This window comes from Cicer arietinum, chromosome 7 (assembly GCF_000331145.2).
Source record: "Cicer arietinum cultivar CDC Frontier isolate Library 1 chromosome 7, Cicar.CDCFrontier_v2.0, whole genome shotgun sequence".
In the NCBI taxonomy this organism is placed as follows: domain Eukaryota; kingdom Viridiplantae; phylum Streptophyta; class Magnoliopsida; order Fabales; family Fabaceae; genus Cicer; species Cicer arietinum.
Window position 1 is genome coordinate 22,927,496 of NC_021166.2, and position 14,886 is coordinate 22,942,381.

At 30.5% G+C, this 14,886-nt stretch overlaps 1 protein-coding gene across 1 annotated transcript; it reads left to right on the forward strand.

Annotated features, from left to right (window-relative positions):
• The first annotated feature begins 10,376 nt into the window (after positions 1-10,376).
• On the forward strand, positions 10,377-12,569 carry LOC101492377 (probable xyloglucan endotransglucosylase/hydrolase protein 33). The gene is made up of 4 exons (XM_004509776.4): positions 10,377-10,650; positions 10,744-10,844; positions 11,130-11,338; positions 11,797-12,569. The coding sequence occupies exons 1-4, from the start codon at positions 10,419-10,421 to the stop codon at positions 12,194-12,196; spliced, it is 942 nt and encodes a 313-aa protein (XP_004509833.1). The 5' UTR covers positions 10,377-10,418; the 3' UTR covers positions 12,197-12,569.
• The last annotated feature ends 2,317 nt before the right edge of the window (positions 12,570-14,886 follow it).

The window sequence follows — 14,886 nt, forward strand, 5'->3', positions numbered from 1 at the left end:
CAATCCCACGACATAGGCAATGTCGGGTCTAGTACAATCAGTGGCATACCTGAGGCTGCAATGATGCTCGCATATTCAGTTTGTCTAACACCTTCACCAGAGTTCTTGAAAAGTTTCACACTTGGATCATATGGTGTGCAAGCAGGTTTACAGTCAAAGTAATCATATTTCTTTAGGATCTTTTCAATATAGTGAGATTGATCCAAAGAAATTCCCTTTTCTGACCTAGTAATCTTGATTCCAAGGATTACACTCGCTTCTTTGAGGTCTTTCATATCAAAGTTGTTGCTCAACAGTGATTTCACATTATTTACAGCATGAATGTTTGAACCAAATATGTGTAAGTCGTCTACATAGAGACATAAGATAGTGCAAATGTCATTTTTATATTTGTAGTAAATACATTTGTCACTTTCATTCACTTTAAACTCATTCGACATAAACAAGTTATCAAATTTTTCATGCCATTGCTTAGGAGCTTGTTTAAGACCATACAGAGACTTATCTAACTTACAGACCTTGTCTTCTTGTCCATGAGTTACAAAACCTTCAGGTTGTTCCATGTAAATTTCTTCTTCCAGGTCACCATTTAAAAAGGCTGTTTTAACATCCATCTGGTGTATCACTAGGTTATGAATAGCCGCAAGTGATATAAGCACCCTAATGGATGTTAGTCTAGTGACTAGTGAGAAAGTGTCGAAGAAATCTATATTCTCTCTTTGTCTAAAACATTTGGCTACAAGGCGAGCCTTGTATTTATCAGCAGATCCATCGGGTTTCAGTTTCTTTTTCAAGATCCATTTACAACCTATTGGTTTGCAACCAGGAGGCAAGTCTACCAAATGCCAGGTCTTGTTAGATTCTAGAGAATCCATTTCATCGTTTATAGCTTCTTGCCATAGATCTGCATCTAAGGATGACAAAGCTTCTTTAATGTTCGCAGGATCCTCTTCTAAGTTATAGGCCATGTATTCTGATCCATAATCTTTAGCAACTCTTACTCTCTTACTCCTTCGAGTTTTTGTTTTGTCTTGTTTGTTGCTTTCAGTGCTTGTTGTCACAAGAACTTGACTTGGTCCGTTGCCCCCACTATTTCTTGATTTGAAAGGGAATTTATTTTCATAGAAGTCAACATCATTTGATTATATGATCACTTTCGCGTTTAGGTCATAAAACCTATACGCTTTGTTGTTTACTGCATACCCAATGAATGCACATTCATAGGCTCTACTAGCGAGTTTAATTCGCTTGGGATCGGGGATTCTGACATAAGCCAGACAACCCCATGTTCGAAGATAAGACAGGTTGGGCTGTCTATTCTTCATTATCTCATAAAGAGATGTTTTGCTTTTAGAATTAGGAACTCTATTCAAAACATAACAAACAGTCAAAATAATTTCCCCCCACCAATGAGACGCAACACCAGAATTAAGCATAATAGCAACAACTAATTCAGTAAGAGTTCTATTCTTTTTTTCAGTTTTACCATTCATTTCAAGTGAATATAGTGCAGTTGTTTCATGTACAATTCCTTGGGTTTTATAAAACTCAATAAACAAGCCGGAATCATACTCTGTTCCTCTATCACTACGAAACCTCTTAATCTTTTTGTTAAATTGATTTTCTATTTCAGTCACAAATATTTTAAACATGTCAAGCGCTTCACTTTTATTTTTCATGAGATATACGTAAGTAAAGTCAGAACAATCGTCAATAAAAGTGATGAAATAACGTTTTCCATTTCTGGTTAGCGTTCCGTCAAGTTCACATATGTCAGAGTGTATTAATTCTAGAGGTTCAGATTCTCTAACGATTGATTTATGGGATTTCTTAGTTATTTTGGCTTGACTGCAAAAATCGCATTTTTCAAAATCCTTTTTAGATAATTTTGGAATCAAGCCTAAATTACTTAAGTTTGAAATCACATGTTTATTTATATGACAGAGTCTAGCATGCCAAATATTAAAATCACACAACATATAAGCAGAAGGAGACATCTTATTCATTTCAACATTCAATTTAAACATGCCATCAGTGGCGTACCATTTCCCAACAAAGATACCATTTTTAGAAATGGTGTACAAATCTGCCCCTATAGACTGAGTAAACCCTGCCTTATTGAAAAGAAACCCTGAGACCATATTCTTTCTTATTTTTGGAGTGTGCATGACATCCTTCAGAATTAAGGTCTTTCCAGAGGTGAATGTTAATTCCACATCTCCAATTCCAGCAACATTAGTGGTGTGAGAATCTCCCAACAACACTTTCTTATCTTCAGCAGCAGTGTATGTTTTAAACATAGCACGATCATAACAGACATGGAGTGAAGCGCCAGTGTCTATCCACCATCCATCTGATCCACCAACAAGGTTGATCTCAGTTATCATTGCAACAAATTGCTCTTCAGTCAAGTTGGCCTGATTTACATCGTCTAGCTTGTTCCTACACTTGCGTGCCATATGACCCTCTTTCCCACAATTGAAACAATGAAATGGGAGAGGGACATTTCTAGGAGGTGGTGGTTGCCTAGTAATTGGGACCCTATTAGGGTTCCCATTCTTGTTGCTGTTCTTTGAAGAGCGATTCTGATTCTTCAGTTGTTTGTCGTTTGGCTTCAGAACTGCTCCGATGAACTTCTTTTTCTTGTTATTTGCCACAAGAAGAATTTCATCTTTCTGGTCTTGTTTCCGAGATTCCTCCTCAATTCTAAGGCGGGTTATCAGACTTTCTAGAGAGAATTCTTTAGTTTTATGCCTAAGAGAATTTTTAAAATCTTCCCAAGCAGGGGGCAGTTTGTCAATAATAACAGCAATCTGAAACTGTTCATCTAGGGACATACCTTCAGAGATGATCTCGTGAGCTATTTTCTAGATTTCATGAGACTGAGCTTCCACTGATCTGTCATCTGATATTTGAGGTAGCGGCTAACAGCGTACTTCTTGACTCCAGCTTCCTCAGTATCATATTTCTTCTTTAAAGCATCCCAAACCTGTTTAGCAGTATTGTTGTCGGAACTGTAGTAATCATACAGATCATCAACAAGTCCATTAAGAATATAATTCTTACATAAGTAATCATCATGTTCCCATTGGGTTAATTCAGCAGCTATTTTATCCTTTGCAGATTGTTCACCTTCTTTTGGTACAACAAGAATGGCGTCCTTCAAAACGTTGGCAAGCTTTTTCGTGGTTAGAAAAAACAGCATCTTTTGTTGCCATCGTTTGAAGTGACTTCCCTCAAACCGAAACGGTTTGTTGTGGTCAGAAGCAGAAGAACCTGACCCAGTAATTTCGTTGGCAGACATGGCAGTTCAAAAACGTCTTAAAATTGTTGTTTTTTGAAATTCGAAAACCTTTGAAAACAATTTATGCCACCGAAAGTATTACTGGGTTGGGTCGCGGACTAGGTCGCTCTCTTTAAGATGTTTCGAGGCACTGCCCAAAATTGTGCACGACAGACTATCAACCACGAAGTCCCCATGATAAAACAGCTCAAATACTCTGTATCGGAGTTCTACTGCACTATAGAAAATCGTTCTAGAATTACACCCTCAATATGGCAGTCTTACGACTGACACTCGTAATATGGCAGTCTCACGACTGACACTCGTAATATGGCAGTCTCACGACTGACACTCGTAATATGGCACAATGACCATTCGAAAGAGAAGAAAGAGATGAAGCCGTAAGAAGGGGGAGAAGAGAGAAAAGCCTCAGATGCGGAGAGCTTTTGGTGTGATTTTCCAACTGGGGAGAACCCTTTATTTATAGAGGAAATTCGCAACTGGATCTGAGAAATTCATGGATCGCCAGAACGTGCGCTCCAAGTAGTGCTCTCAGAAACGTGCGCTCCAAGACCCCAAAACAACCCCAAAACGTGCGCCCGAAACTCAGGAAATTGACTCAGACTTTTGAACGGACAACAAGGAAACGTGAGACCAAAGATTAGGGTTTTGACCGGGCAAAACAGACGCACCCAAAGCCAGGTCGGGCCGGACGGCGGCGCCGGCGGAGACTCGTTTTATAATGTTTTAAATATACTTTCAAAAAATCATTCAAAAATTTAAAATTAAAGTTGAATAACAATTAAACATGTTTTATTCTATCGAATCTAAAACTGATTACAGGATAATTTTGGAGGGACCAAAAAGTATAATTTTTTAAAGAAAATAAATACAAAATTTTTAAATTTTAAAGAGACTAAAAATTTATTTAACAAAAGGAAAAAGGGCTCTATGCAAAATAAATTATGTAATAATTATTTAAGTTATAAATAATTTTATACTTTTTCGTTACAAAAAAATATTGTTGTCTAACGTTGTTTTGCAGGAAAGTGAGAAGATTTCTGTCAAAAATGCATATAAATTATTGGCTCTTGATTTAGACTCTGAGTGGTCTTCCTTACATGCTTTAATATGGAATAAGATAATACTGCTTAAAGTTTTGCTTTTTACTTGGAGATTGTTTTGCAATAGTCCACTTATACAAAAGTACAATTTGGCTAGACATGGAATCTTAAACACAAACTCATTGCTTTATGTTTATGATTGTGGGGGTGAAAAATCATGTAAAATCTATTTTTTTAGTGTGTTTTTTAGTAAGGTTTGTAATGCAATTCTGGAATGGTTGGGTTTCTGTAGTGTTTTAACCCATTATGCCTACGATCATGTAAATCAATTTTTTGGCCTCCGTAATGGTTCAAGGGCTAAGATATATTGAATTTGGTTACATACATTTGGTCAATTTGAAAAATCGTAATAATAAGATTATTGGTAAAAAAAATAATTGTTTGATCATTTATTGATAAAATCAAAATCTAATCTTGGTGGTGGTTAAAAGTTAGATTTAAATGTTTTGTCTTTGAGTTGAATCAATGGTGGACATGGCCCCTTTATTGTCTTCGATGTTTTAATGTTCTTTAACTATAATTTGAGCTTCTTCTTTTGATTTTTGTTGTGATTTGATGTGCTTCGGTTTGAACTCTCAAGTATTGAGAATGTAATCTTGTTTTTGTGACAATTCATGACATATTTTGTGCTAGAATGGTAATATTTATATTATTTTTGGTTTTTTCAAAATATAAATTATTTGTTTATTGGTTTAAGATTTTTATATTAACATCTCACATTTTAAAAAAACTCATTTCAAAATTCGCTTTAGAACAATTTATTTAGAAAAGTCAAGTTAAGTCAATTTTCACCTCTAATTCCAAAACACTCATAATTATTTTCAGATGTTAAATCTCAATATTGTGTTCGAGCTAAGTTCACATTCTCCTAGCCAACCTTAATTTTATTAGGGAGATAAGTCAACATTCTCTCTAAATTTCTTTTCTTCTTCATTCACTAGAAATAAGTAGTTTTGGGTCATTTTTTGACCCATAATTACTCATGTGCTTGTTTTTCCTCAGTTTTAATCTAAATAAGTGGCTCTCGTACAAACTGAGTTTTTCTTTCATGATTTCATCTTTTTTAATCAACATTGCTTGATTTCCCGCCTTGATGCAATGTTTGTTTTATTTTATGTCTTGTTACAGTGTTCATTTGATTTAAATTTACAGATCAACTTCGATCAACTATTGATTCAACCAATGACTAGGTCGTCAACGTTGCAGATTCGGAGACACGAGTATTTCAATCACATTGATTTTATCAAATTATTTGGAAACATTGTGTCATATTTTGCTGTTAACTTGGATGATGTGAATATATTCGTACATTCATTCTTTTTATTTTTAGTGATTTAAATTTATGTATGTATCTAATGTACTATATTGATTTGAATGAATAAATATCGTTTTCATTTTATAAAAAAAAAAAAAGTAATATTGTGTTGGAGCTCAATTACACAAAATTCCAATAGAGTAACATCAAGTAATACATACATATACCTTTTCCATATACTCCCAAATTGGTCATATATGTCAATGCTATCTCTTTCTCTTCCTTGTTTTCTTTCACCTATTTAAGATTCAATCTTCAATTGAGTGCTATATAAAAAAAGTAATTCCTTGCCATAAATCACCAAGTTGCACGTCCTCTTTCTTAATGCAATATACATCACATGCAATTTTTTTTCTTCCTACTAATAATATCAAAAGAAAATTACAAAATCAATGGTATGTCTTGTGATGTGTTTTAGTCGCATCAGATTCCTCTATTTGCCAGCTAAGTCACCCCTGTCAGATTTAGTCATTTTCATATACATAAAGATACTTAACATCTTTTGCCTAGCATGCATTTATATAATTAGCTTTATTATATGGTTTATTAAAGTTTATAGATTCCTTATTGATTCGCTTGATTAATTTATATAACTGTGCTTTACCCACCACTTAACCATTTTCAGCTTAGCAATTTAAGCTCAAATGACTAAAGCATTTAAGATTGCTTGATCTGTGAAAGGCTATTTCTATGCCATTTCAATTCAACCACCCAAATTTTGTTACACTATATATAGTATACTACATATATGTCATTTAAAAATAAAATAAAATTTAAAAGAATAATAAATAAAAAATAAGGGTCCTATTAAGGAATCAAAAGATAAAATAAATAAAAAATAAATAAAAGTAATCAACTTTTTCAAATTTCAAAGATAAAATTATATTTACACATAATATATAAAAGTTTAATTTTAATATACGATGACTGTAAAATATTTTATATTATCAACAAATCACAATCAATCTTACATATGACATTAGAAGTAGTTAAGATTAAAATAAAATATTATACAATTTTTTTTTTATTGATCTAAGATTTAGAATTGATTGATATTAAAAAATATTTTTATATTGACGTTGTAAGTGAATTAAATTCTACATAGTAATCCATATACTATATATCAAGTTTTATTTTCTCCAATCATAAAAAATTGGTTTAATTGTCCTTTTGATCTCACATTTTACCACACTCAAGAAATTGATCCCCTATTTTTAAATCGAACTTTTTAATTTATCAATTTTCATATTTGTTGCAATTTCGATCTCAACTAGAGATGGATTTGGTTGATGGCAATGAGTAGCTCTAGCCACTCCCTTCCCCCAATTTACACCTATATATTATTTATAAACTAACTATTTTATTTTGTTTTATCATATATTGTATATTAGCAATAACATTTAATATAATTTATACTTCTTCTGTCTCATAATAAATATTTCATTTGTCATTCTTTTTCCTCAAATTATTTGTCAATTTACAATATCAATACAATATTTATAAAAAAAATTCACTAATATATCTTTATTTATTGTATCTTAATTCATTAAATTTCTTCACTAACTACAATTAATAAAGATAGTTGAATAAATAAAACTTATTTTATCATTAAAATCAACACAACTAATCATTTTCTCAAGAATCCTTCATAACTCAAATAAGATATTAATTAAATGAAATAGAGGAAGTTTGTACTATCGACTTAACGTGGTTGTATAAAAGAGTATAATTAGATCACGCTATTTAGATATTTTGTGATATTATTTTATATGATTGTTTTTTTGTTGAAAAAATTATATGTAATTATAGGTATATGTAAAACTATTTTACATTATCAATACATATAAATTAATTTTTTTAATTAATATCTTTATGCAATATTTAATCATAACTTTTGTTGGTCCCCAGTTTAATTAGTTTCTGGATCCATCCCTAGTCTCAACTCAAATTTTTTTGCCTTTGAATGGTGATTTTTTACCTCAAAAGTGACACTATTTTTCCTTCAAATTTATAATTGGAGCAGTAAATCAATATTTTTTGGACCAAAAATCACCATTTTAGAAGTACAAAAATCTAAAGTGAGACCAAAACAACAATAAATGCGATAATGAAGGATTATTTTAGTAAGTGTGACAAAAAATACAATTAAAATTAAAAATAAAATAAAAAATCGTTAACATTTTGAGAAACACATATTCAAGATCTCTTGGCACTAAAAAAAAAACGCTACTTAGCCACGTTCTAAACCGTGGCAAAATAGTCAATTGACCGTGGCAATTAAAATTAGCCATGCTAACCATTTCCGTGGCATAGCTGGGCGTCGCAATTTATTAGCCACAATTAATATTTATATTAGCCACGCCTAAAAGAGTCGTGGTAACATATTTTTAGCCACATTTATTTTACAGTTAGCCATGGCTAAAATTGTGTTAAATGATAAAATGAAAATATATTTTGTTTTCGCATTTGCTAGGGATTTACATGAAAGTGTTAGTGTTGAGTTTTGGATTCTTAGGGTTTTAGATGGAAAAGATAGAATATGAAAGAATAGAATAAATCTGAAAAAAGAGGGAAAATGAAATCGAGCGAAAATGGAAAAGAGGCAGTGCGCTTTTTATAATGTTAGCCACGTTCATAACCGTGACAAATTTTTTAAGTTACCTACAGTCATCGTGATCGTGGCTAAGTAACCGTGGCTAATCTCTAGTTTTCTTGTAGTGTGGATAAGAAATTTCAAATTTCTTCCGAGAACTTTGTCATCAATAAAGTTTTATCCAACTCAAAAACTTAATATATGTAGTTGCACGTGAAAATACATCATTTATAAAAATAAAAATAAAAAACCTATACAGAATGATCACCTAAATATTAATCTTACGAAGAAAATGAGTAATGTTCAAAATAGAAAAAAGAATGTGCTGATATATTTGATCTCCATCATTCACCGAGAAATTTGAGGGCAACCATATGAAACTGTACACGCTTCAAAGTGTATTAGTTGTTCCCAATAGGATTACAGCTACAATTAAGGAACAAGACATGTAATGGATGTAACAACCACGCAAGTAAGATAGAGACTACCCATCCAACATTAACTAAAAGTTCACTCTATTCCATACCTCTTAACTTTAAGCCAGCCCCACTATACACAAACCCTGCCAAACCATGAAATCACCCTCCACATGACACTTTTGACAATTCCTTTTAAGATCCAAAATACCCACAAAAAATTAAATTATCCCACTTCTCTCTATAATAACCGACGCATTTTGAAGATTTTTTCTAATCACACGAATTAATTTTTTTTATATTAAATTAATTTATAAATTAATGAAAAAATTAATCAATTTATTAAATTACATTAAATAAGAAAATTAATTTTAGTAATTTGTGATTATTCATTAATTTAACCTTAAATGAAAAAATTAATGAGAAAATTGATCTATTGTACAATTTAGTAAGTAACAAATTGATTAATCGTAAATTGTCTAATTTGGTAAGTAGCAAATTTGGAAAGTATCAAATTAATTTTAGCAAATTGATTAATCACAAATTGTGTAAGTAGCAAATTATTATTATTATTATTATTATTATTATTATTATTATTATTATTATTATTTATTAGTATTTTGTTTTTTTTTTTAAATATTGTAATTAGTTTTAATTTATTAAATAAACAATTGTCCAATTGTATTTTTAATGTATTTTCCTTTAAATTTATAATATAATTTACTATTTTTAATTTTTATTATTTTTAATTTTAATCATTTTTAATAATAATAATATTATTATTATTTATTAATGTATTATTTATTTTTATTTATTAATTTAATTAATTATTAATATATTAAATTCATATAATAATGCATAAAACGACAACAACAACAAAAAATTAAATCCTAGTGCGAGGTCGCCCCTTGGGCCAGCGACCTCCAATTTGGTCCATTTCAGTTTTGTCTTCAGGTTGACTCTGAGCCAGCGACTACCTATTAGGCCCAAAAAATAGGGCAATCTAATATATAAAACTAGGAGTGAGGTATTTTGGTGTAAAAAAAAAAAAGGATATTCATGAAAAAAAATCCGTATTTTAATCGTTTTACACAAAATAAAAAATAATAATAATAAAGAGAATGGTAATTTTACTAACTTATTTTTATTAATTGGTTTATTTTTATCATCATAAATACAAAATGCAGAATAATAATTTCATAAACTCCAATGGTTTGTGTAGTGTCAAATGTGAGTTAGAAGTTTGACATTGATTGAACAATATATAAGTGAAATGACTCAAATATCAATTGTTTTAAGTTTTGAGTAAATATGTGATGTTTAACTCACTTGTGTAGCTAGACATCAATTTCTAAGCCTAAATTTTTTACATAAAAAAATAATAATAATAACTTTGTAATTATGCAGATAATATTAATTAGATAATACAATTGAAAATATAATTAATATTACATTAAAAATAACATTTATTTTATTTTATTTTTTGAAATGTAATTTTTATTAGGGAATGAAATGTAGGGAATACGACTATAGATTGAAAGAGAAAGCCAAGTAGACATTGGCCAGCTAGAAAACAACTAAGCAAATATTATGAAGTATATGAACCCCGTTAAACAAACCCACTACAGTATATATACCTAAACTAACATGTTAATTTTTCTCCACATCTTGTCCTAAATTAATAATCATGGATCATTGCCAACAAAAACTACCTTTTTCATTTTTTCTAATTATCTTTTGCTTAGCAACATTGGTTTCTTCACACAGTAGGCCTTATTCAACTCCAAGTGTCACACACTTGACTGATTCTTTTCCTCATGTCCCAATTGATAGTGCTTTTTCTAATGCTTTTGGAGCCACAAATGTCAAATTTCTTAGTCATGGGTCCATGGCCACCTTGGCTCTTGACAAAATCTCAGGTTTATATATGAAAAACACTTAATGAAATTATTAACTTCTTCCAATTTATTATTTATTTAAAAATTGTGTTCTGTTATTTGTTATTTCATAAGGCTCTGGCTTGGTCTCAAAAAATAGATACTATTATGGATTCTTTAGTGCTGCAATCAAATTACCAGCTGGTTTGTCACCTGGAGTTGTAGTTGCCTTTTATGTAAGCTAGCTTCTCAATTCTTTGCTTATGGATTCATATTTAGAAAGCATGATATAACTATATATATGCTAGCACAAAAATATTTCTTTAATTAACAATATACTTTAATTTTGTGCAATGACTAACATTCTCTCTTTTCATAGCAAAAAAAATTAATTTTCAAATAAACAGAACACTGTTTTCTTATCCTATTGATTATTATAAGTATTGAATAGAGATTTTCTCTATTGAGTTATATTTGAGATTATGATATGGGAAGAAATATTTAACTGGAGAAAATATCAGATGTCAAATGCAGATAAATTCCCTCACAACCATGATGAGATAGATATTGAAATTCTTGGTCATGACAAGAGAAATGATTGGGTAGTTCAAACAAATATCTATGCAAATGGAAGTGTCAGCACTGGAAGAGAAGAGAAATTCTATTTCTGGTTTGATCCAACACAACAGCACCATTATTATAGCATCTTGTGGAACAATTATCACACAGTGTAAGACATATTCAATCTTCAAAAATAGCAGCCTAATCAGAATCATTCAATTCAATCTTTTAATAACCAATAAAACCGGAAATTGGCCAATTTGCTAATTGGTTTGATTCGGGTTTAGAATGAATAATGATTCAATTAATTAATTGAATTAAAAATAAATTGAATTAGACGATTCAACCGGTTGAATTTTGAATTGACCAATTTGTTGATTATCCAATTTGTTTTGTAGTCTAATTAAACCACAACTAGATCAATTGATATATTATTATTTTTTTGAGTTTTACATTTTATATATTTTTAAATTTATCATGTAGTTCAATTATAGTTAAACTCATTGAACCATAGAGATCTCACCAGTTTGATCCACGGTCTAATTTTTAAAACATCAAGTTAAATAAGTAATTACTAAATTATAAAGATTATTATTATTCTTATTATTATTATTTTGGATTTTGTAGGTTCTTTGTTGACAATATTCCAGTAAGAGAATTCAAACACAGCAACACACACCTTTCAATTTATCCATCAAAACCAATGTCAGTATATGCAACAATATGGGATGGTTCAGAATGGGCAACACATGGTGGAAAATACCCTGTCAATTACAAATATTCACCATTTATTGTTTCATTTGCTGAAATGGAATTAAGTGGATGCATAGCTGATCCAACAGCATCAATTTCATCATGTTCTAACTCCAATCATCCTTCACAAATTGACCCTGTTAATGGAGCAGAGTTTACTAAGCTTTCACAACAACAAATTGCAGCTATGAATTGGGCTAGAAACAAACTCATGTTTTATTCTTATTGTAATGATAGAACTAGATACAAAGTCTTACCACCAGAATGTCATTAAACTATATAAAAGTATATATTAATTTTGAAAAATTATGAAAAAATAATTCCTCTAAAGTTATTCACCATTAGTTATCATGAAGGAAGAAATATTCTATAATTATTTTACTTTTAATCCTTCATGATAATTATTTTTGAGGAATTCCTTTTTCTTATTTTTTCTGATAATTTATGATTTTTATTTTATTTAAATATTATGTTTTTAAACTTAAGGGGAGATACTGATATATTTAAGTTCAATTCTTTGACTTAACAATTTGTATTGAAGAGTCAAATAGAGGAGTCTGGACAAATCAATATGATGTACTTTCATGTATCTATACAAAGTTGATACACCTACACAAGGCAAATGCTAATTTTCACTGTTGTCTTCATTTTTCTTCTTCTAAATCTTAGCTGTTAACTTCAAATTAATCACAAAATACGAGGTTGATTTGATGGTTGAAGCGGAAAAATTAAAGAATAGAATGATAAATAAAATAAAATAAAGAATTTGAATCTATTCTCAACATAATACTAATAATTAGTAAAAGTATTAACATTATTAACTTAATTTATTGTAAAAAAATATTAAATTAAGCACGCCATATCATAATTTGTATTGTGAGGGTGTTGATATTGACCATATAAATATACAACCATATATGAATCGTCATAATTGAAAGTTTCACACGATCACTTAAAAAATGTCACATGACTTTTTGTTTTGATATTAATTATTCATGATTTGATCAATTGCTAAGATTTAATACTCTTACCCTCTCATTTTAAAATTTATCTCACTCGATGTGTTATAGACTATGTCTTGATCTTAATTATTCATGTTTTGATCTTAATTATACTGTTACGTGTTTAATGTGAGAATAAGTACATTTTTTTTATGCAAAAATTAGAGCGCGACATCACATGATAGAGTTAACATCTCTTGGCACCCCAAAACTACCACCTATTAGTTTGGGGATTAGGCCAAACCCAAGAAAGTAAGGATGAATAAGACTACCTCATTGAAAACCTTACTTGAAAAATCCAAATGGATAAAAAAAGAGTGCAGTGTAACAAAGCATCATGATAATCAAGAACCATGAACTAAAACGATAAAAGGGAAGGTTATATCGATTATGATTAAAGTCATTCCAAATACAATGAGGAGGAAAATCTCACCAAGTAAAACAAGTGTAAAAACCAACATTCGCAAGTCCGTCAACACACGTGTTGCATTTCCTATAAATGTGAGAGATATGAAACTGCATTTGTCTTGTAAAAGATATACAATTCAACCATTGAGTCTTCAACTTCCAAGACACGAGATTAAAACCAACAAAGAGTCACACTTCATCCAAAGGCTTAACCAACCTTTAGAGTATGCGATCTTAATAGCATACATAACAACAAAAAGCTCAACATAAAAAGAAGTAGCAACACCCAAATAGCCCGAGAAACAACCGACAATAGCGCCACTAGAATCTCTAAAAATAACACCAACAGTAGAAAGACCAAGATTATCTCTAGAAACCTCATCAATATTACATTTAATTCATCCTCAAGGAGGCTTCAACCACTTAACTTAGGTAATAACAGAGGCCTTAGAAGCATGAAAATCAATAGAAGAATATTTGAGGATAAAGAATTCTTGTATTGACGAAGACGAAACTCCCTTAAAGCTCCTACCTGAAAGATATACAACAGAAGAAACCTACTAAATGGTAACTAACTTATTATTAAAATTTAGTTGGTTGCTAGAAAACCAAATGACCCAAGTGATATGAATGACACTTTGAGAGGATAACATCCCTTATTTGAGAACTTTAATTCTTATCATAAAGATCAAGAATAGAAGAAATGGAAGGAAAGTTAATCCTAATACACAAAGCATAGACAATCAATTCCACAATTAAGTAGACAAAATGCATTCAATGAAAAGATGATCAGTAGTTTCATAAGTTTGAGAACATAGCCTACAACATTAAACCACCACACATCTCCAATTTCACAAATAATCATTTGTAAGCATCTTATTATGAAAGAGACGTTAAGCAAGAAAAGATTTGGAAGGAGGAATTACAACACTCCAAATCTTTTTACTCCAATTAAGCTGTAAGCCTTTGGTATGTAGAGTTTTGTATGCACATTTAAATGATAAAATCCCTGAATTTGTGAGTCTCTATACCAGTTGATCGTCACATTCTATTGAAAGAGTAATATTACGTCCAAAAATGAACGAGTAAAACATGTAGGAATATCATAAGAGTAATCAGACAAATAATCATTATGAACGAGTAAAAGATGCTTACAAATAATCATTTGTAAGCATCTTATTATGAAAGAGACGTTAAGCAAGAAAAGATTTGGAAGGAGGAATTACAACACTCCAAATCTTTTTACTCCAATTAAGCTGTAAGCCTTTGGTATGTAGAGTTTTGTATGCACATTTAAATGATAAAATCCCTGAATTTGTGAGTCTCTATACCAGTTGATCGTCACATTCAATTGAATGAGTAATATTACGTCCAAAAATGAACGAGTAAAACATGTAGGAATATCATAAGAGTAATCAGACAAATTTTTTGTAATAATAGACTGTAATGAATGCACAAGATGATGCGATAAACTAAGTCTATCCACAAGAGGGTGACCTAACCCATTGTTAGACCAAAATTTAATCGAACTACCATTTCTGATTCTCCAACATCT

Excerpts from the sequence above, each read along its gene's own strand:
- LOC101492377 (XM_004509776.4), top strand. The coding sequence starts at position 10,419 with ATGGATCATTGCCAACAAAAACTACCTTTTTCATTTTTTCTAATTATC. Across the intron at positions 10,651-10,743 it reads GGCTCTTGACAAAATCTCAG|GCTCTGGCTTGGTCTCAAAA; the intron begins GTTTATATATGA and ends TTATTTCATAAG. Across the intron at positions 10,845-11,129 it reads GAGTTGTAGTTGCCTTTTAT|ATGTCAAATGCAGATAAATT; the intron begins GTAAGCTAGCTT and ends AGAAAATATCAG.